We start from the raw sequence: 24,347 nt of genomic DNA, 5'->3' as shown, positions 1-24,347 counted from the left end.
TTAAAAATATAACTTCTATATCATTTTACTTTCTTTTAAAAATGTTTTATTATATTATTTTCATATTTATAGACTATGAATCATCTGTTGTACAAGCTTAGTATCTTAAATTAATTATAGGGGCCTAATGGAAGTTCCTAGAGTTATTTTTATAAGTTACTATGAGGATGTCAGTCTCCAGACTATGTCCAAATTGGATACACCCAAATTTAATTCGTTACTTTTTTTTCACTGACAATTTATTCAATTGACTTGCTTTATCAATTGATATGACTGGTTATTATACTACATATTGTATATACTAGAGTGAGTAGCATCTAATAAGACCTGTTCTTGGCATACAGGATAATCTTGTTAAAGTTTTCAATATTTCTTGAATTAATATTTTCCAGATACATGGAAAGTATTACAAAAGGTATAATTTACTGAAAACTTTAATGTAATTATGGGATTATGGGACTTTTGAGGTTTTATCTTTGTAATAAAAATATTTTTATAATAATATTCAAAGATATAAAATACAGTTTCTGCTCTTAAGGACTCTGTTAAGAACCTTACAGTTTATAAGGAAACATATAATCATTTGGACAAAAAGGAAAACTGGAAACAAATGACTCAGTACAAAAATATTTAAAATGTCAAAACACTGTATATGATTCATTGCTAAATAAATGGCTTAGATAAGTACTACAGGAATTCTGAGGCAAAACAACAACAACCTTGTGTGCTGGAATGGGCCATCTTCATGAAAGAGAAATTACAGGAGTTAGATCTTGAAGAGGCATAAGCAAAAAGTGAAAAATAAAGCCATGTTGAACAGTACCTGTGCCGACTGGTTTAGTTATAGTAGTTGATATCAGAAGCTGAAGGACTGGAATCAAAACCAGGGCAGGGCAAAATTAAGGAAGATCCTGAACTCCAAGCTAGTGAGTTTCTATATTAACTATGGGCAATGTAAGGCACTGACAGTTTTTTAGGGAAAAGCAGTATGTTGAAGTAAACACTTGCACACAGTTCATATTTGATGAAGGAGGTAGGGAGACCAGAAAAACAGTTAAATAGCTATAAGAAAAATGATTATAGGGGTGATAGTGACTGAATTGGGAGGAGAACAGTGAAAATGGAAAGCATGCAAAAGTCACCACATATCCCCAAAATAAAGAAAAAAAAAATTGGAGGGAGATAAAGTAGGTGGAGTCAAAGGTGAATCCAAGTTTATGAACTACTGAAAAATGGTAAGATGAAGAAACGGTTTCTAAAAAATGTTAAGCTTGGACTGACCACACACCTTAGGTAGAAATATACATTAAAATAATTTGATAATATTGGAATTAGGACTCAATTGTAAGATTAAAACTAAAGAAAAATATTCTATAATTAGCTTCATTGAAGTGATATTTGAAGCCCTGAACATAGATGCTATTCTCTAAAGGAGAAACTGTCATTAGTGGAATAGAAATAGAAAACCAACTGAAATTTGGAGAACCTATTTTTAGGGCACAGATAAAGAAACAGACACCAATATAAAACACACACACCCAATTAACAGTCAAAGGGAAAAGTAAAAACCCATCATGGGAACTAAGGAAAGTTTTGTTGCCTCTCCCATATAATCATGAAAATCTTTCCTATAATCCATATTCCTCTCTAAAAACTTCAAAATCATATAACCATCACACACAGTTTTTTTAAGTAGGCACCACCCTGGGCATGGGCTCGAACTCACAATCCTGAGATCAAATCCTGAGCTGATATCAAGAGTTGGACACTTAACCGACTGAGCCACCCAGGCAACCAAGCCAGAACAAAATATTTTTAAAACAATTCTTTCTCAAAAAATATAAGACCGCAAGAGACAATCAATGACAATTGCACTTTACCATTCATTATTAGTAAATTATTCACTGATACATTCAGTAATAAACCAAAATGAAAATAATGATAGGATTTGAACCAAAAATCACACTGAGTTAATTCCACTGAAGTATACACAAATGCACTTACAATTTCTTAAAAACGGGAAAAGGTCAGTTCCTTTCTAAAAATCATGATGACCGTAACATGAGTTTAATATCCTAAGGAGGACTTACCTAGTAGGAAGAGATTGCATACAGGGGAAGCCAGGCAAGGTAACATAGCCTAATAATTTAGAATTCCCACCCTGATAACTGAGGGTTTTCATTCATTCATCAATGCATTCGCTCATTCATTTTTTAAATTATTGAGTAGCCATTATGTGTCAGGCATTAAGAATACAAATATGAGTCAGACACATCCCTGCTATCCACGGAAGTATTGTCCTTAACCAAAATGCATGTGAATATTAGGCAAGACAAAGTGGAAATATCTGATTTCCGTAAAGACATATAATTTGCAAGTCAGTCAAAATAGAAGGTCGCATTTGTGAAAGAATAAGTCCATCTGCACCTCACTCTAAAGATTCTACAAAAAGACTTTTATAGCATGAATAAGTAGCCTAACTTGCTCCTTTCTCATTTCTTCTAATCTATACGTGGTAGTTTAATTTGATCCAGTTTGAGAGTCAGTCACCCTAATTTTATCTACGTACCAGTTTGTTTCAAGAAATAGAGCAAAAGGAGTATAAATTAATATTCCCTTAAACAGAATTGGGTATTGTTTGAAATCAATATCTTAACAACTTTGATAATAAACTCCCAGCAATGTGCAAAATATCAAACTCTGTAGAAGTCAAGATTTAAAATCCCACAATGACCCTTAGGGAAAAATTACCTTGACTATTGCAAAGCAGTTTCATTTATTCCAGTCAGAAATTGTGTTTCAGACATTGTCTCTCAGTAGTTGGCAATCAGCAAACTCTAGCAATCATATAATATCCAATCTTCAAAAGAAAAAGTTTCAAGAAAGCAGAAATTATGCAAAGGTTAATTTCAACTTGATGACTTTTACCTCACTACATGGATGACTTTAGAAAGCAATCTAAAATATAAAAAACAGTGAGTATAAATAAAATGGACACTAACTGCAACTTTTGAAAATGTGCATAGTAAATTTTCAGTGATTATACTTAAAATGTACCTTGCAATTAATAAGAGAAATTTAATGGAAACTCAAAACTGGAATATAGATTATATAGACAGGAAATGTCAATTTCAGTATATGAGAATCAATTCTTGTTCAGGTTATTAAGCTAATAACCTGGAGGAAATATAGATAATGGGTTAGAAATTGTAGCATTCCACAGTTAAGCAATACTGCAAATAAAAATAGCATCTGAGAAAGACAGAATAAGAAGCCAAGGGGTAATGCATTTCTTAAAATATTGTTTCCCTATTTCATTTCAGAAATGGATCCAAAAGTAGTGAAAAATACCTGTAACATAGATATGTGCCACATCTGCAGTTTTTCAAGTAAATTGAGGAGGATTCCTGGTTATATGTGAAAAAAATAACCATTTCTTACATGTATTTTTTTCAAAAAGATAATTGTAACTATGACATAGGCACGGTGATTCTAAATTTTTAATTAAAATGTTGAAATGTTAAAACGATAAAGAACTTTTATAGGCTACATATTAATAACAGAAATTAATTCTGCTTGTTTTGAGAAAAGGGTACCATGGATTTAAAAAGCTTTCTAAAATGAGCTTAACTACAACAGAAAAAAAATTAATAAAATGTGGTGAAACAGATTACTAAAGAGGCTGTGGAATCTCCTCTCTTAAGATTAATAGTCAGGAACACATCTATCTTGACTTGTTTAAATGAAGCCAGATTGAAGGCTTAAGGTTGAATTAAGTGAAAGCAAATAATCTCTTTTCATCAGTCATGTCTGTGGATTCCCTAGTCAAAGACATCCAAAAGACAAGAAAGTTTTAAAATGTATAACATTGCTTATACCATAGATAATCAACTTGTATGTAAAATAGCATACTGAGGGGAACATATCTAATATTTAATTATAAAGAAAGAGTAAATATAAGACATATAAAAGGTAGAGGGGTGCCCAGGTGGCTCAGTCCTTAAGTGTCTGCCTTTGGCTCAGGTCACGATCCCGGGGTCCTGGGATCGAGCCCCGCATCGGGCTCCCTGCTCGGCGGGAAGTCTGCTTCTCCCTCTCCCACTCCCCCTGCCTGTGTTCCCCCTCTCATTGTCTCTCTCTCTGTCAAATAAATAAATAAAATTGTTAAAAAAAAAAAAAAAAGGTAGAAACTGCAGTAGAAATTTTTAAAGGCACCTGAATGATTTTTCTTCAATTATCTTTCTTCAATTTCAAATGTTATTAAAGAAATGTTTATAATTAATTTTAAATGCTATATATATTATAGACCTATATATAAATATATAATAAATACCTTTCAGTTTTTCTGGTTAAGGAATGAATCTCACTAGAATTTTCAAGTCAAAATAATGTCTTCTCATTCTAACCTAAATTAATAGATGTTTCAACTGTGAAACACAGCCAAGAGGCTTCCCTGAGGCTCCCTTCCCATATGCTTCCCAGAGCTTTCTTATCTACCCAGGGTTGGGTCCTGGGGAGATGCAAAGAAGAAAAGCACTTAGTTTTCATCTTTAAAGAGCTCACATTCTAGTAGGGAAGACTGACCTATAAACAAGGAATTATGACGAACTTGATAAATGCTAAAATGGAGATTTGTTATGTAGTGCTTCCAAAGATTGAAATAAGTTATTATATAGGCTTGGGGCTTAGAGGAAGATAAACAGCTCCAGACAGTCAAAGGAATGTGAGGCCAGTCTCCCAAGGAAAGCAGACCCTGCTGATAATATTTGAAAAGGTAATACTGGGGCAACTGGGTGGCTCAGATGGTTAAGTGCCTGCCTTCAGCTCAGGTCATGATCTCAGGGACCCGGGATCGAGCCCCGCCAAGCAGGGAGCCTGCTTCTCCCTCTCCCTCTACTGTTCCCCCTGCTTGTGCTCTCTCATTCTGTCAAATAAATAAATAAAATCTTTAAAAAATAAAAATTAAAAAAATTAAAAATAAAAAGGAATACTAAATTACACACTAAACTTATCCTGACATGTTTCATTTTCAGTACCCATGGAATTTCCATTTATTGCTGGTCTTCTCATCATATAAAAAGTTCTCATCCTACAACAAAAGCTGGCCAGTATACTCATCAGGCATAATGAGAACAGGACCTATGTAATGTTTCAAGTCAATAATGATGACATCAATCCAAAAATCAGACACAACCAAGTCATCCACACCACGGGGAATAAAAAAGAGGCATTTATCTTTGAAAGTTTTTAAGTATTTAGTAGACCTAATGCTATTAAGAAATAAGGTAGGGGTGCCTGGGTAGCTCTGTTAGTTGGGCATCTGCCTTCCACTCAGGTCGTGATCCTGGGGTCATGGGATCGAGCCCCGAGTCTGGCTTCCTACTCTGCATGAAGTCTGCTTCTCCCTCTCTCTCTGCTCCTCCCTGCCCCTGCTTGTGTGCATGTGCTCTCTCGCTCTCAAATAAATAAAATTTGGAAAGAAAGAAAGGAAAGAAAGAAGCATTAGTTCAAAGTCTTTGGAAATAAGCCTGTCCTTTCTTCTTAATACTTGTGCATTTAAAATATTCCTATTGCATTTTAGTGTTCTTCATAGAGCAGAGGACAAATCATTTCTCCAAACTGGCAAAGATGTGTTGAAATAAAATTTAAAACAACAGCCAGGGAAAAAAAGGGGAGGGGGGATCCTGTTCCTTCTCGATACTACATATATATACTTTATTAAAATAATTGCTTCTCTTTATGTGAACCAGATTTACAAGTAACTAATATACATTAGAACTAAAATTTTGTGGAATTTTTTAAATGGCATAATGAATGCATTTATAGCAAGGACCTATTTTCTCTCATTTTAATACACTGATTTTAACCTTTGTCAATCACAGAATATATATGCCACACTTTTACTGAAAAAATTTCCTTGATTATTTGCCAGATAATTATTTTCAGTTTGATACATTTAGAAACAACATGCTGAGGCATTTTGTATTCTTTCCTTTGAGGATCAATATAAAAATGTTAATATGATCTGTTCCTATTAATATCTGCACATAGATTATGTATAATAAAACTCTTAATATGCTGTTGGAACTAGACAGCTACTATCCCCACACTGAATACACGTTAACAAAAAACAGCTGAAACTTTGGACATGTTTCCCTCTCAACATTTCCAGATGGACTTTTCTTTCCCTCCTTCTTTACACTTTTGAACACTCCTATTTTGTTTAATTGTGCTAAACCTAGGGCTATCCACCATTCACTAGGAAGATTTTCCCTGGCTTTTTCTGTCCAAAGACTGTGTACTCCCACCACTGTTTTCATTTCTCACCCAAAAAGTCTGTTTTCCTTTCTAGCAATCACACCTCACCCCTAATGAAAAATTGACTGAATTCACCCCTCCTCCTCTTGCTATTTCTGGAACTTTCTTCTCAAACACTGTGTTGGCACTCAGAAAAGCCTTATATATATTACTTATTCTTCCCTAATTATAACCTTAGCAGTCCATTTCAATCAGATCAGAAAATGAAGAGCTGATTACTGACATTTATAATTATATTTATGTCTATAGTAACCCATTCAGCCCAATTATAATTTATGATCAAAGCAAATTAAGTTGTTTAATTAATTATAAAAGGGTTCTCAATGCAGAATGGAAAATTAGTATAAGCATACAAGGATGGAAAACTGCTTATCAATAGGTAAAAAAATTTTTTTAAAGATTTTATTTATTTGACAGAGAGAGAGACAGCAAGAGAAGGAACACAAGCAGGGGGAGTGGGAGAGGGAGAAGCAGGCTTCCCGCTGAGCAGGGAGCCCGATGCGGGATTCAATCCCAGGACCCTGGGATCATGACCTGAGCCGAAGGCAGATGCTTAACCGACTGAGCCACCCAGGTGCCCCTCAATAGGAATAAATTTAAAATAACAGATGACAAAGACAATAACAGATGACATTATGATAGAGTCCATGAAAATATTTTACCAACAGAAACACAAGAGTTGACAAAATTATGTATCAACAAGCAATAATGCAAGTATCACTACCTGGACTAATTGAAAATAGATAATAAAACAAACAAATCTAGAGAAGACAAAAAGAAACGATGAAAAAAGATTCAAAAGATTCGATTGTTGTTGATTGCTTTAATTTACCCAAAGCATTATGAAAAACATCAAATGTTTTGTTGTCAAATGTAACAAAACTAATTGTGCTTACAATATATTCTGCTAATAGACTCGATATTTTGTTGATTGTTCAAAGAAAAAGAAAAAAATACATGGGGCTTAAAAAAAAAACTGTTCTATTCAGACAAAACATCTCTGAAACATGGAGAAACATACATCAAGCATGTAGCCTAGTGAATGAACGGCTTGAACTTACCAACAGGTTAAGATAAAGAAAGCAAACCAATTAACTAGCTTAAGTATTAAATTGATTATAAAACTACTATTCAAGATAGTTAAATTTGTTTACCCTGTAATCATCTTTGGAGATACTTTTGGGTAACCACCATATAATTAGACCATGTTCTGGTCTTGCTTTCAAAAATAAAATCATGAATGAAAGAGAAGACATCACAACCAACACCAAAGAAATACAAACAATTATAAGAACATATTATAAGCAACTCTATGCCAGCAAATTAGATAATCTGGAAGAAATGGATGCATTCCTAGAGACGTATAAACTACCAAAACTGAACCAGGAAGAAATAGAAAACCTGAACAGACCCATAACCACTAAGGAAATTGAAGCAGTCATCAAAAATTTCCCAACAAACAAGAGCCCAGGGCCAGATGGCTTCCCAGGGGAATTCTACCAAACATTTCAAGAAGAATTCATACCTGTTCTTCTGAAGCTGTTCCAAAGAATACAAATGGAAGTAAAACTCCCAAACTCATTTTATGAGGCCACCATTACCTTGATCCGAAAACCAAAGACCCCATCAAAAAGGAGAATTACAGACCAATATCCCTGATGAACATGGATGCAAAAATTCTCACCAAAATACTAGCCAATAGGATCCAACAGTACATTAAAAGGAGTATTCACCACGACCAAGTGAGATTTATCCCTGGGCTGCAAGGTTGGTTCAACATCCGCAACTCAATCAATGTGATACAATACATTAATAAAAGAAAAAACAAGAACCATATGATCCTCTCAAAAGATGCAGAAAAAGCATTTAACAAAGTACAGCATCCTTTCTTGATCAAAACTCTTCACAATGTAGGGATAGAGGGTATATACCTCAGTATCATAAAAGCCATCTATGAAAAAACCACAGCAAATATCATTCTCAATGGGGAAAAACTGAGAGCTTTTCCCCTAAGGTCAGGAACATGGCAGGGATGTCCACTATCACCACTACTGTTCAACATAGTACTAGAAGTCCTAGCCACAGCAATCAGACAACAAAAAGAAATAAAAGGCATCCAAATCGGCAAAGAAGAAGTCAAACTCTCACTCTTTGCAGATATATGATACTTTATGTGGAAAGCCCAGAAGACTCCACCCCAAGGGGTGCCTGGGTGGCTCAGTCGTTAAGCGTCTGCCTTCAGCTCAGGTCATGATCCCAGGGTCCTGGGATCGAGCCCCACATCGGGCTCCCTGCTCGGCAGGAAGCCTGCTTCTCCCTCTGCCACTCCCCCTGCTTGTGTTCCTGCTCTCGCTCTCGCTCTCTCTCTGTCAAATAAATAAATAAAATCTTTAAAAAAAAAAAAAAAAAAAGACTACACCCCAAAACTGCTAGAACTCATAAAGGAATTCAGTAAAGTGGCAGGATATAAAATCAATGCACAGAAATCAGTGGCATTTCTATACACCACCAACAAGACAGAAGAAAGAGAAATTAAGGAGTCAATCCCATTTACAATTGCACCCAAAACCATAAGATGCCTAGGAATAAATCTAACAAAAGAGGCAAAGAATCTGTACTCAGAAAACTATAAAATACTCATGAAAGAAATTGAGGAAGACACAAAGAAATGGAAAAACGTTCCATTCTCATAGATTGGAAGAACAAATATTGTGAAAATATCTATGCTACCTAGAACAATCTACACATTTAAAGCAATCCCTATCAAAATACCATCAACTTTTTTCAAAGAAATGGAATAAATCATCCTAAAATTTGTATGGAACCAGAAAAGACCCCGAATAGCCAGAGGAACATTGAAAAAGAAAAGCAAAGCCGGTGGCATCACAATTCCGGACTTCAAGCTCTATTACAAAGCTGTCATCATCAAGACAGTATGGTACTGGCACAAAAACAGACACATAGATCAATGGAACAGAATAGAGAGCCCAGAAATGGACCCTCAACTCTATGGTCAACTAATCTTTGACAAAGCAGGAATGGAAAAAAGACAGTCTCTTCAACAAATGGTTTTGGGAAAATTGGACAGCCACATGAAGAATGAAACTGGACCATTTCCTTACACCACACACAAAAATAGACTCCAAATGGATGAAAGACCTAAATGTTAGACAGGAATCCATCAAAATCCTTGAGGAGAACACAGGCAGCAACCTCTTCGACCTCAGCCACAGCAACTTCTTCCTAGAAACATCATCAAAGGCAAGGGAAGCAAGGGCAAAAATGAATTATTGGGACTTCATCAAGATAAAAAGCTTTTGCACAGCAAAGGAAATAGTCAATAAAACCAAAAGACAACCGACAGAATGGGAGAAGATATTTGCAAATGACATACCAGATAAAGGGCTAGTATCCAAATCTATAAAGAACTTATCAAACTCAAAACCCAAAGAACAAATAATCCAATCAAGAAATGGGCAGAAGACATGAACAGACATTTCTGCAAAGAAGACATCCAAATGGCCAACAGACACATGAAAAAGTGCTCAACATCGCTCGGCATCGGGGAAATACAAATCAAAACCTCAATGAGGTATCACCTCACACCAGTCAGGATGGTTAAAACTAACAAGTCAGGAAATGACAGATGTTGGCGGGGATGCGGAGAAAGGGGAACGAACCCTCCTACATTGCTGGAGGGAATGCAAGCTGGTACAGCCACTCTGGAAAACAGTATGGACATTCCTCAAAAAGTTGAAAATAGAGCTACCCTATGACCCAGCAACTGCACTACTGGGTATTTACCCCAAAGATACAAATGTAGGGATCCGAAGGCGCACATGCACCCAATATAGCAGCAATGTCCACAACAGCCAAACTATGGAAAGAGCCTAGGTGTCCATCAACAGATGAATGGATAAAGAAGACGTGGTATATATACATAATGGAATATTATGCAGCCATCAAAAAAATTAAATCTTGCCATTTGCCACAACATGGATGGAACTAGAGGGTATTATGCGTATTATGCTAAGCCAAATAAGTCAATCAGAGAAGGATAATTATCTTTTGATCTCACTGATATGAGGAATTTGGGAAACAAGACAGAGGATCATAAAGGAATGGAGGGAAAAATGAAACAAGATGAAACCAGAGAGGGAGACAACCCATAAGAGACTCAATCTCAGGAAACAAACTGAGGGTTGCTGGAGTGGAGGGGGATGAGAGGGATCGGGTGGCTGGGTGATGGACATTGGTGAGGGTATGGGCTATGGTGAGCGCTGTGAATTGTGTAAGACTGATGAATCACAGACCTATACCCTGGAAACAAATAATACATTATATGTTAATAAAAATAATTTTAAAAAATTATCATAAAATGGGTTAAAATTTTGCTAAAAAACAGGAGAATCCAAATCAAAATACAATAGAGAACATTCTTTCTAGGAAGCAGCCAAGATCAGAGGTGTAAGGCACACTTTCATACATAACAGTGTATTCCTTCCACTATTCATACCCAGCACTTCAATGCCAAACTGTTATCTGGGCCTAATCGCACAGGTTCCTAATCTTTATTGGGTCTTGGGATAAAACCTATGGATCCTCTGCAATAGAATGCACATAATAAGGGGAAGGGGGTGGGGGGGATGGGCTAGCCTGGTAATGGGTATTAAAAAGGGTACATTCTGCATGGAGCACTGGGTGTTATACACAAACAATGAATCATGGAACACTACATCAAAAACTAATGATGTAATGTATGGTGATTAACATAATAAAAAATTTTTTTAAAAAAGAAGAATGCACATAATACCATACACATTAAAATTAAACTCATGAATCATAATGTCATCTTCACATCATTCTCACCCTTAAGCAATGGGTCCATAATTTCAAGTTAAGAATTCAGACCTAAACACACACACACACACACACACACACACAGAGCACTGCTGGAAGGTCTTAAAAACTGCAGTATGGCTCTCTAAGCGTATATGTAACACAAAATTTGATCAGCGGGTACAACATAGTGCCAATACCATCTCAAATGATTTAACACCCCTTCTCTACAACTGTCCTAATATCATTAAGTGGCAGACACTAGGCTACTTTCAAACAATTGAGAGTAAATGGTTTCCAGTTCTGAGCTCTACTTCATCAGATTATACTACCTGCAAATTAATAGAGTAGGTAATCAACTGTCGCAACATACAATTCACTGTAAATTCAATTCAAAGTTTCTAAAATTCGGGATGCCTGGTTGGTTCAGTCAGTAGAGCATGCAACTCTTGATCTCAGAGTTGTAAATTCAAGGTCTATGTTGGGTGTAGAGATTACACAAAAATTTAAAAAAAAAAAATCTTTAAAAAACCTAAAAAGTTTCTTAAAATTAAAGAATAGTCACAGTTTTCCAAATAACTATCTGATCTTAGAATATCATCCTAAATCCAGGATGAATATCACAGCATACCAACACATTATTAGCTGAATATAATCCATCTTATATAAGCTTCATGCTGGAATGTGAAGGATCATGAGCATCAACTTTGTCAATTTTTTTTCAACTTTGCTGACCCACATTTGCTCATCCATCTTCTCTTTCAATGTTACCCTAAGCATTGTAGGTTCAATAACAAATACATTTTTTTCTATTCCTTTGGGGAGAAACCTATGATTATTTGGTGCTGAATAATAAATATACACCTCCTTTAGAGAATATCATTCTGCAGAATTCCATTAACTTATTATTTTTAAAAGCTGACTTGAGCATTGTACACATAAAATACACTCCAAAAGAGTAGTTAACTGTTTAATCCATCTTGTTTTATCCATCCATATGGTTATTTGTCCAACCATAAAAAAAATCACCCATAAAAATCATTGCAATGAGCTCAACACATGATTATTTTTCTAGGTATCCTTAGAACTGAGTATATACAACATGCAGATGGCTTCCTTACAGCTTCAGACCATGCCCTGTGTAACCAAAGATATAATGAACAATCAATAGCCACTCTAGAGGACCACTTCCCACTGTGTATCAAGAACCTTAAAAATCCCTACCATTTGGCTCTGCACATCCATTTATAAGAATTCATCCAAAGATAAGAGTGATGAAAATATATAAGAATGTATAAAGAAAAAGTCATAACAGCACAATTTATAGTAAGAAAATGCTTTATCAAAAAGTTTAAGTGCCCAGCAATCAATGATCAAGCAGCTATCATAGGGCATATCAATATGATATAGTCATTAAAAATCATGTTTTAGAAGATAGTTTATGGAATAAAAAGATTATTACATGGTAAAGTGGAGGGGAAAAGAGGTTACAAAACACTAAGCTGAGTAAAATCCCATTTTTCAAAAATTAAATATAAATTTATGTGTAGAAAAAGACCTGAGAGAATATACACCAAAATGTAACTGTAGGTGATCCCTGGGGTAGTGGGATTGTACATGTATTTTATTTTATTCTTGTGTGTTGCTGCTTCACATTTTCTGTTCATTTGTATAGTATATATTATTTCTATAAAAAAGGAAAAGTCCATTTTCTCCAAGTTATTAAATTTAGCAAAAGTGGCATACATAATGTATAAAATTACCATAAAAATTAATTTTTGAGAAAGTAAAATTGGGATGTTGTTCCTCTACTTCACATAACAAGTCAGGAAATTTCTGCTGTCATGAATGTTACATGATTTATTGCAGAATCACAATTAGAACTTAAGTCCTGTAACCCCCAATCTCTGCTCTTTTGAAACAGAAGAGGTCACTCTCATCATCACCACGTTTTCCTTTAGATCATCCTCACTTCTTCTACTCCTTGGTAAATTCACAATTGATTGGCTTACTCATCATTTTTCTTCTCTCCCTTCCCCAATCTCCTTTTTATTAGTAAAGAGTTTTCTTCTTACAAATAAAAAAACTACCTTAAAATATACTTTATTATGTGAATTGATTTCCAGCTAAGAAGTCTCTACCTTAAAAAGAAAGCATGAAAAAGAAAAATAAAATAAAACCCAGAAGGGAGGAAGAAAGTTCAGAAAGAACAACAACAAAATGAAGTTGTATGCCTGTACTGATCAGAAAAGGGTTGGCGGGGGTTGTGGAGAGGTGCGGCAGAGAATCCCTTATTCCTAATATTTTCATTTTCTCCTTGCTTATTCAGACTGATTAGGTTATTTGGAGTGATAGGTTATTCTGCTAATGGAAAACAAAACACAAAAGTATCTGCACTCAGGAGAAAGATATAATAATTCCAGAAGTACATAACTAACACTGAGTTGCTACTATATAACACTATGACAAGCTTAAGGTTCACTTTGTTTGCTAGATAAGATTTTTAAGGCATAGCTAGACTTTTATTTATTAGATGTAAGCAATAGAACAGGTTATCAGAATAAAATAAGTTACATGGCAACACCTACACAAACACAATTTCCTAATTCAAACCCCATGCAGGAACCCAATTTTAAATGTCAGCCTTATCTCTGCATCAGCATTATTAGTCTTTATAAAGACCAAGTCCAGCCTCAGTTTTTAACTTGAGTATAGCTGGTGAGGGGGAAGGTGGGAAAATCAGAGGGGCAAGGAGAGAGTAAAAGAGAGGAAAGAGGCTAAGGGAAAAGAAGGGAAGTGAAGAAAAAATGGAACACATAGAAGATGAAGAGTTGGGGGGGGAGATGAGAAAAATGGAGAGAAATAATGCTTAGCTATTGGTTGATAAGAAATAATTTTACACAAAAAAGTACATTTATGTTCCTAACATAAGAACAAAATATTAGGAGGAAATCACAGTATTTTATTATACCTAAGCTTTAAGGTGGAAAAAATATACAAAAATACAACACTTGGATACATATCATTATGCATTTATCCAGACCCATAAAATGTACCACATCAAGAGTAATATAAACAAACTATGGACTTTGATTCATAATGACATGTCAATGACATGACATGTCAATGTTCAACAAATACACCACTCTGGTGGGGGATGTTGGTAAGTGGAGATGCTGTGCATGTGGGAACAGAGGGTGTATGGGAAATCTCTGTACTTTCCCCCAATTGTGCTGTGAATCTAAAATTGCCTCTTTTTTTGAAAGATTTTACTTATTTGACAGAGAGGGAGAGACAGCGAGAGCAGGAACACAAGCAGGGGGAGTAGGAGAGGGAGAAGCAGGCTTCCTACTGAGCAGGGAACCCGATGCGGGGCTCGATCCCAGGACTCTGGGATCATGACCTGAGCTGAAGGCAGACGCTTAATGACTGAGCCACCCACGTGCCCCTAAAATTGCTCTTAAAAAAGTATTAATTAAAAAATAAACACTCCTAAGAAAAACACTGTGAATCAGGAGAAAAACTGAAAATTCATATTGATATATATTTTTTTAATTTGTTACTTTAGTGGGAAGAAACAAAACATGAACAGCAATCAGCTGTATACATCTTTCCCTCTGAGTGCTTTATAGCTTGAAGAATATAATTCATTACATTAAATAAAAGCATATGAAATATTTTCAGTGGAATAGATTACAAATATTAAATATCAAAAACAAAAGTTGTTTTTCACAAAAGAATTTGAGTTTCTTCACAAAATCCAATTATTTCTAAATGCTTTTAAATATATTTAAAGTGAGAGGAAATGTGGTTCTGCATGATAAAATCCCCAATTTCTCTGCTTACATGAAAACTCATCTCACCAAATATAACTGGTTTGACAGAAAAGAAAGTATGAAGAATGTGGTTCCTAAGCATTAATCTTGGAGGAATGTATAACAATGTAGCATTCTCAACTGCACATGAAACTGTCAAAGACTGACAAAAGTAAATCTGAAAGCTGGACAGATGAAGAAGACTAAAATAATAAAATTATTTTCTGAGGAAGGAACACCAAAAAGGACCTAATGAAATGAAATCTTACAAAATAATTAGACTTCACAGACACCTTCTTCAGATCCCCTTATACAAATGTCTTCCAAAGTAATTTATTCAACACAGTATGATATCACCAAAATGTTCTTCAATTACTAATTTACCAATATTTGCTACTTATTTACTCTCATTCATGCATTCATCTCAAACCTAATTCCTGAATGTCTATTTCATGTCAAACACTGTGCCAGGCACTGCTGATATCTAAAAGCCACATAAATAAACACAAGGTAGATTAACCATAATAACTTAAATATGAGTCAATAATAGCACTGAAGGGTGCCTCGGTGGCTCAGTTGGTTAAGCAACTGCCTTTGGCTCCTGGAGTCTGCTCAGTGGGGAGTCTGCTTCTCCCTCTGCTCCTCCTCCCTCTCGTGCTCTCAAATAAGAAAAAAAAAAAAAATCTTAAAAAAATAATAGCGCTGAAATTCAGAAACTTTTCAAACCTCAATTCAGCCAAAAAATTCAATTATCCCTTCCCCTATTACCTTAAGTCTAATATCCAAGAGTAGTAAAACAACCAATTTCCGATTCAAGTGTTCATATGTTCTGGTTAATTTTCTTATGAGTCATAAGAAAGGAAAAAAATCAAGAGGAGACTCAAAAGACCTAAAATCTCCACTAACTAGAAAGGAAGAGGTTTTCCTTATAATAAAGTCACTCTTCCAAACACTGTGCTCACATACAGTATTTTGATTTAAAAGAAAAAGAGATCAGAGTGAGGGTTCTAAAAAGAGTTTTGATAGAAACACAACAAACACTAAGTGCTCAAAGACTCTAAATGGCCGGCGATCCACAACATGTAGCAACTCTAAGTTTCTCTGAAGCACAAGTTCGAATTTGCACTCCCTGGGAGGCTTGAGTGTGAAAAGTCTGTCTCGGGCCTGGGCATGAGCCCTACCACAGGCTCTGTCTCTGCATTTCAGCATACCCTGCTTTTCTGCCTTTAGTGACTTTAAGTCACTTTTTATAATGGATGCCTAGAAGAAATAAAATACTATTTTAAACCATGAGGTCCTTCCACTATTCGTAAACTGCTTAAGGACAAGTCATGTCTTATTATCTTTGTATTACTAGCCTCTAACATCATGCATGTCTCACAGCAAGAACTATAGTTATAATAATGATAACATGGAAAGCTTACTACAGAAGCTTCTGATGCTGTTTTAAGTGCTTTGCATATACTGTTCAATTTTCACAATTCAGGTACAAATGAGAAAATTATAGTCTTTAGATACAAACAGAATTGACACAGTTCAAATTCTGGTTCTTACACACTTAGTCTTAGAAAATTTATGTGCCTGTTCCGAACTTCAGTTCACTCATCTGTAAAATGGAAGTCATATTTACCTCATTGTGCTGCTGTTGTGAAGATTCTGGGCGATAGCACCCAAAACCAGCTAGCTTGCTGCCCGAACATAACAGGTCTTCACAGAAAAGGTTAGTCCTTCTCCTCCCACTGCTCTACTGTTTTCCCTTCATCGCTCACAGTACCCAGGAAATACAGATTGGAGAGATCTTTCTAGCCCCCAACAGTGGTTCTTAAACTTTGGTTGGTTATTAGAATCACCTGGAGAACTTAGTCTAAATACAAAAGCCCTGTCCTTTGGCAAGGAGCCTGGGCCTTGGTAGTCTTTCTTAGCTCTCCAGCTGATTATGATACACAGCAATGGTTAAGAGGAACTGCTCTACAGTCTTCTCTCCCTAGCTACTTGATGCTCGGACTCCTCTCCAGGAGGGGAACTTCAACCTCTGATGTTTGAAAACACTTGGTGAACCTTCCTTCATCCTATCAGTATCAGTCTAGAAGACTTCGCAGACATTTCCTTGATTTCTCCCCAAGCAAAGAGAAGGGTAAGTGTTAAAGGGTAAGCAGGAGTTGATAACTTGCAGAGACAAAACACTATCAGTGGATTCTAGAGTAGAATACACCAGAACTGGGCTCTGTATCTTTTTTCTCTTGTTCCTCCCTTCCCCCAATTAACTTGGGTAGTTAAATTCTACCCAAGTCTACACCTGATTAGAACAGCAGAAAACCTGAGTCAGCCCAAGCAGTAACAAGTAGGGAAGTGGCAGAACCAGAAGACAAATTTATAGTTTTCATTCAGCTTTCAATGCCAACAACTAAATTACAAAGTAACTCAATACTGACACAAATCTTTAATGGGGATAAAACTATAATCAGCCTTACAAAGAAGGAATGGGTCAGCAGAATACTGGTTTACAAAAATGATAGTCTCCCTGGCAGTAATTAAGCAGGCTTCCAATAAGGTAATATGCAGAAAACAATTATGTTAACATTATGCTAATATTAATTTTAATATGCTGTTCAAATTTCAGAAATTGCTTTTTTATTTTGGAAAATATGAACACTTAAAATAAATCTTTAGGAAGCCCGAACTCCATAAAAACTCTAATAGAGAACTTAATAGTGAGAAAGAACTAGAATAGGGATTTTTTTATTCTTTAAGATTTTATTTATTTATTTGACAGAGAGAGACAGCAAGAGAGAGGGAACACAAGCAGGGGGAGTGGGAGAGGGAGAAGCAGGCTTCCCACCGAGCAGGGAACCCAATGAGGGGCTTGATCCCAGGACCCTGGGACCATGACCTGAGCGGAAGGCAGACACTTAACTGAGCCCCCCAGGCGCCCTTAGAATAGGGATATTGTGTGTGGTTTTCAAATTATTTTGTAAACATTATGGAACTGAGTAAACAATTTTGAGAAAGTAAAAAAAAAAGTTAGCATTAGATTTTTGGAGATTCATGCAATCAAAGCTCTATTACTTAGGACTTTACCAGTAAGAAAACAGTAGAAACTGGTATTTTTGATATTCCCCAATATATATCTTCAACATCTTCAATGGCCACTATCCATAATTTTAAAGGAGGTTTAATGACTTCAAGCATAATGAACACAGATGGAAGTCAATCTTTTCTAAGGGATGTTTCTCTCTTTAGAAATCTATTAAAAAATTAACACAAATTAATTGAATCAGTATTTTTTGAACTCCAACACTGAGCTGGGAAATATACAAAGAATAATCATGATATTAACTAATATTTACTTGTAACTACCATATATACTAGACTAGATTATAAATTCAGTAAGTACAGGGATGAGAAGTAAATCTATTCATCTTTATTCCAAACTCTCTTTAAGCCTAATACATAGAGACACAATACACATAGACAATGCTTTACTGTGGATATTAACTTGGTTAATAATTAATATATGTATACAAGGGAAGAGGGTACATGATTGCAGGGAAAATGGGGGTAGAAAAACCCAGAGGATATCTTTCAAACCAAGGGATGGAAAAAAAATTATCTTGATATAGAATGGCTGAACATGATGAGCCCTGAGAGAAATCTGTGGAAGTGAGGAATATTCTAGAGGAGAAAAACCTCAGATTGTACAGTGGGCAACACCCCCGTAATTATGGCCACTAAAGCTGTGCTTACACAAATAACGTATCAATGTTGTCCCTCTCCACCCCTCAACTACTCTCATAAACAAAAAATGTAGGCTGCTTCTAAAAGTCACTGAACAATACACAATATCCTCTAGTATGAAGATATAAAAATGTGCTGCTTAGGAATATGTAATATGTAAATGTAATATGTAAAACTGTAATTATAATTCAATTATCTCTTTCTTCTTTCCTTGGCTAGATTGTAAGCACTCCAAGGACAGACATTAGAAACTTCTGTGTTCAATATCTTAGCCCAGTTCTGGACCAGGGAAACACAAGGCAGGTAAAATACTAGTTAAATGAATAATAAATGAATCATTCTATACATAAGAAGTAGGAGATAAGTAAATAACAGAAACAGGTTAAGTAAAAGGTCTGACCGAGAGGAGAAGAAAACCTGGAAGGTAGGACAGTCCTGAAAATATCCTGATTAAAAGCTAAAGGCTAATATGCCCTTTTACCAAAACACAGTCTCTGAAAAGCAGTGACTGACAAATCTAGGTTTAGAATAAGGAAATGAAAATATCAGTGTAATGTATTCTTTGTATTTCCATTCATCAATAATTTCAAAGTTTTTGCTTTATTTTGGATTTTTTTAAAAGTCTGTCTTTAATCCATATGCAATCCACATATTTAAGACACTCTTTTAAATTTCCAAGAGGTCAAGTAAAGAATATGAAAAAACTGACTAATGGCATTCCTGGCTAAATGCTCATTTACATCTATCCAGGCATCAGATTTTTTTAAATTTTATTTTATTATGTTATGTTAGTCACCATACATTACATCGTTAGTTTTTGATGTAGTGTTCCATGATCCATTGTTTGCGTGTAACACCCAGTGCTCCACAGGCATCAGATTTTTATCCCTCAAATCTCCTCAGAAAAAAATTAGCTTGTAAAGAACAAAGAAAAGAGTCACTGAGATCAAAAATGGGGGAAAAAATCTTTGCCCAGTACAAGACCTGATAACTTTAATTATTCTAACTTTGAAAGGAACCTAAATACAGAGTTGAACTTGGCCCAGTCTCTTACCCAGACATTTCTTTTCCATCATTATTGAGATACAATTGACATATAACATTGTGTATGTTTAAAGTGTACAACATACTGATTTGGTACACTTGTATGTTGCAAAGAGTTTATCCCCATAGCTAACACCTCCAGTATGCCTCATAATTACCATTTCTTTTTGTGGTGAAAACATTTAAAATCTAATCTCTTAATGACTTATGACACTGGGTTGTTCATAAGATAGTCTCATCTAATTATTTTAATGTCTTCAAGAATATGTTTTATTTGCTAACTTCCCACCCCCCCAAAAAAATGTGCTTTAGACATGCAGTTCAAAAATCATAAATCTCAGGGCGCCTGGGAGGCTCAGTCGTTAAGCGTCTGCCTTCAGCTCGGGTCATGATCCCAGGGTCCTGGGATCGAGCCCCGCATCGGGCTCCCTGCTCTGCGGGAAGCCTGCTTCTCCCTCTCTCACTCCCCTGCTTGTGTTCCTACTCTCGCTGTGTCTCTCTCTGTCAAATAAATAAATAAAATCTTTAAAAAAAAAATCATAAATCTCTTATTTATTTTAGTCTGAAATAAGGTTAATAGAGGACAGTCATTCCATATGGGTCTAAAGAGAAACTTTACATTTTAAAGCATGTGTATGAATCAACATACTATTCAGTGGATTCAATGAAATGGTCAGAAATGTATTCAAAATGAAATAACCAGACTAGAACTTCTTGCAATTTTTTTTCTTCAAGCAAGTGGTCATCAAGCAGGAATTCCACACATATTAGATGCTGTAACCACTTCCACATTAAGCAGAATTATCACATTGCTATAAAATGTGGACTCCACTTAAGAATGCTGCTGGTCAATGATTTCATCATTTTATCAAGCATGTGAAGGTTGTTATCTTCAAGCTGAATGTTGCTACACAAGGTGGTTATACAAACACTGTTTGCTTAAAGACAGGGTTATCTGGAAAAAGAAGTCTCTTTGCCAAAGTAATGTAAATCATTTCCCAAGATATCTCACAAATCAGCCTAGACTCCTGACAAACTCCCTATAAGAGTGTAGAAACTTTCCTTGAAGGAAAACTACAGATTAATTAATATATAGAAAACCATGCACATAACCAACTTCTAATGACAGGATCCCATTGCCATGCTAAGTTCATTTTGGTGAGTTGGTTGTTTAAGCTTCCCCTAATCAAATTTTCTAGGATAATTACCATCAAGATGTGAATTCACTTTAAAAAAAAAAAAAAGATGATGATGAAAGACATGGAAAGTTTTCTTAATGTATCATACAAGGCAAGATTAGTCTGCCAGAGACACTGCCATATTATACTTCTTTGGTGTTTATACGTGTGTGTGTGTGTGTGTGTGTGTGTGTGTAGATACCTACCCTAAGACTTTAAGCCAATCTGTGCTTTTTTAATAATTCATACTACATAGACATCCCAAGGATCTCTTTTAATCCACAAATGAACATGAAGGAATCTTTTGCAATCAGAGTCACAGGCAATATTTATTCATAATTATAAGGAATTTTGGTCATAGAAAATATTAATATTCCATAGAAGCTTATCTATCAAATCTATAAGCATTTTAATGCATCTCCCATGAATCCCAAATTCATCAGGAACTCATCAGACAGCACGAAAAACAGTACATGCAAATCCTAAAAGCAGTGGCAAATTTAACAAAATGCTGTTGATACCAAATTTTTAAAAAGCCATCAATTTGGCAACCTCATACTGATTTCTTATTTAGCAAAATAATGAGTGTGATGGCAGCAGCATAATGCTTAACAACACAGAGCTCTTCTAGGGCATCTAGGCACTGCTAACAAGCCAGCAGCTCTGGCTCCTTCATTTACATGCGGACACCGGTGAGCAGGAAAAGATGGCAAAACACAAAAAGAAAATAACTTGGGAACTCGGGCAGTTGCCCAGGGGATGGTAAAGAGTCAAGCTCAAAAACCTATGGTCGCTAAGCTGCTGCAAAAGCAGTAGAGTCTCTTCCAGCTATGCCGCAGCTGCAGTAAAATCAGATTCATGGAATCACAGCACACCCTGGTGACAAAAATGGGCTACCTCCACCTGCCCTGATCAAAGTCACGGAAACACCCTATCAAAGTAGGGAAGAGAGTAAGCTACCTAATGTTTTTTCAAATCTTCCTGAGAAGAACCAAAAGCACAACAAGTAGATCTATACCTTAATGAAAAAAAGGAAAAGCAAAAGAGACTTTATATAAATCAAATGCTAAAGATATTTTTTAAGTGTCTGGCTTAGTCACTTCCAAGCAGTGTGCACTTGGGCAACTTTTTACATTGTGCCTTAATTTCATATTACAGCTTCTGAAAAGTACTTATCTTATAGGGTAACCATGAGGATTTAATAAAGACAATATCTGTAGTATGCTTAGAACAGGACCTGGCATAGAGAAAGCACTATATGTATTCATTAAATAAATGAATGAATGAAATCAATGTAAAGATAGAATTTTAAGCTGAAAAAGAATAATATTAAAAGCTGCAATATATTGAGTGCTTGCTATGTGCCGTCCACTACGCTCTTTACATACATTCTCCCCTTTAATCTTTACAACAAATTTCTCATTTACATATGAGGGAAAGCAAAGGTGAAGTCCAAAACAAAACTAGCAAATAGCAAACTAGCTAGGATTTCAAACCCAGGGACTTCTGTCTCCAAAACCTATTCCTTAAGCACTGCACCATAGAAAAAAAATGGTTTTATTCATCTATTCCTATTTTATAAATGAGGAAACTGGATTGTCTTAGCCAAAGCCCCAGTTAGCTAGTGGATAAATGAAGAATTAGGTATCTGAGCCTACAACAGCAGATACCACTCTGTTTTAAAAAACTAAATAGAGGGCGCCTGGGTGGCTCAGTTGGTTAAGCGACTGCCTTCGGCTCAGGTCATGATCCTGGAGTCCCTGGATCGAGTCCCGCATCGGGCTCCCTGCTCGGCAGGGAGTCTGCTTCTCCCTCTGACCCTCCCCCCTCTCATGTGCTCTCTCTCATTCTCTCTCTCTCAAATAAATAAATAAAATCTTTAAAATAAAAAAATAAAGAAAAAATAAAATATATAAATATAAATAGATATAAAATTCTATTGCCAATAGGAATAGTTTCAAATGACTCAGGATTATAGTTATTCTAAAGATAACTACCCAACCCACCCTCCTCCCAAAAAAAACACACCCAGGTAAACTATAGTAAATTAGGTAGCAGAAGAAATATTTCTCCTTGGATGGGGGAAGGCAGGAAAGGTCAGTGTCCTGGATGACTCTGTAATATAATCAACCTGTTCATCACAGTAAATGCCAAGTCTAGTGCCAAAACATGTGGTAAATTTCAACTTTGTTTTTCCAACAGAGAAGGAAGGACCACAAGGAGGGCTGGATAGGTACACAAGCTCACCAGCTGGCTCTCTTGGCCAACACCACTGATGATCAGTTCAAAAATAAAGAGATCTGTGGCAGGTGCATTCTCCCTGAGTATGCCCAGGCTTGATAATGAAAGAAAACCAGGCAGCTCGCCACCCACAGGTACTGGATGAGAGTCATCTGGCAGCAGCTGAGACTGAGGTATACACAAGCTCTATCCTACTCCACTCTGCAGTGAAAAAGTTGGTATTTTAACATTAAGGGTGAAAAGACCTGGTACATATATTGAAAATACAAGTGCATCTGGATTTAGTATAACAATTAAAGCTGGGTGCTATTACCCCTTTATAAGAAAATGTTTCACTTAAATACAATAATAACCTAAATTGTGGATGTGTTATGTGATATTTATATTTATATTCCCTTGCTATATTCATCATAAATGACTTATCAGAATCACTGAACACACCAGATACTTTCTTTTTTATTTTTAAATGAAAAAGAATTTTTTTTCCCCTCTTTGAAATGTAAACAACAAAATTATGCAGGGAACTTTCTCTTTCTGGTTACTCTTCCAAAACATAATCTTTATTTGTATTTACTTTTTGCTATGGTCTGAATGTTGTGTACCCCCAAATTCATATGTTAAAACTGTAACCCCCAGGAGTCAAGACGCATTTTATACCTATCCTTCTCAACTATTCCAAAAAATCGAAGAGGAAGGAATGCTTCCAAATTCATTCTACAAGGCAAGCATTATCCTGATACTAAAACCAGATAAAGACACTAAAAGAAAGGAATTACAGACCAATATCCCTGATGATCATGATGCAAAAATCATCAAAAATATATATATATCAGTACACCAAGTTAAACAATATATTAAAAGGATCATACACTGCAATCATGTGGGATTTATTCCAGGGTTGCAAGGATGGTTCAATATACACAATCAGCGGAATACACCACATTAACAAAATGAAGAGTAAAAACCATATGATCATCTCAATATATGCAAAAAGGTATTTGACAAAATTCAACATCCATTCATAAAAAAAATTCTCAACAAAGTGGGTATAGAGGGAAAAATGCCTCAATATAATAAAGGCCATATATGAGAAACCCACAAGTAACATCATACTCAATGGTGAAAAGCTGAAAGCCTTTCCCTAAGATAGGAACAACACAAGGATGTCCATTCTCAT

At 35.7% G+C, this 24,347-nt stretch overlaps 1 protein-coding gene across 2 annotated transcripts in view; it reads right to left on the bottom strand.

The window, feature by feature from the left end:
• LOC116641624 (ADP-ribose glycohydrolase MACROD2-like) overlaps positions 1-24,347 on the bottom strand; it is a 161,396-nt gene that overhangs the window by 20,811 nt on the left and 116,238 nt on the right. Inside the window, exon 4 of one of the 2 annotated variants that reach the window (XM_032419413.1) lies at positions 1,779-2,860. The exons of the other annotated variant lie outside the window; for it this stretch is intronic. Coding sequence (XP_032275304.1) covers positions 2,838-2,860 — 23 coding nt within the window. The 3' untranslated portion in view covers positions 1,779-2,837. Of the gene's footprint in view, positions 1-1,778; positions 2,861-24,347 lie in introns of those variants that run through there. 2 annotated transcript variants of the gene reach the window in all.

Source organism: Phoca vitulina, unplaced genomic scaffold (assembly GCF_004348235.1).
Source record: "Phoca vitulina isolate PV1807 unplaced genomic scaffold, GSC_HSeal_1.0 scaffold22, whole genome shotgun sequence".
NCBI lineage: Eukaryota > Metazoa > Chordata > Mammalia > Carnivora > Phocidae > Phoca > Phoca vitulina.
Note: the sequence above shows the minus strand (reverse complement) of the source record. Positions and strands in the feature narration are given on the sequence as shown.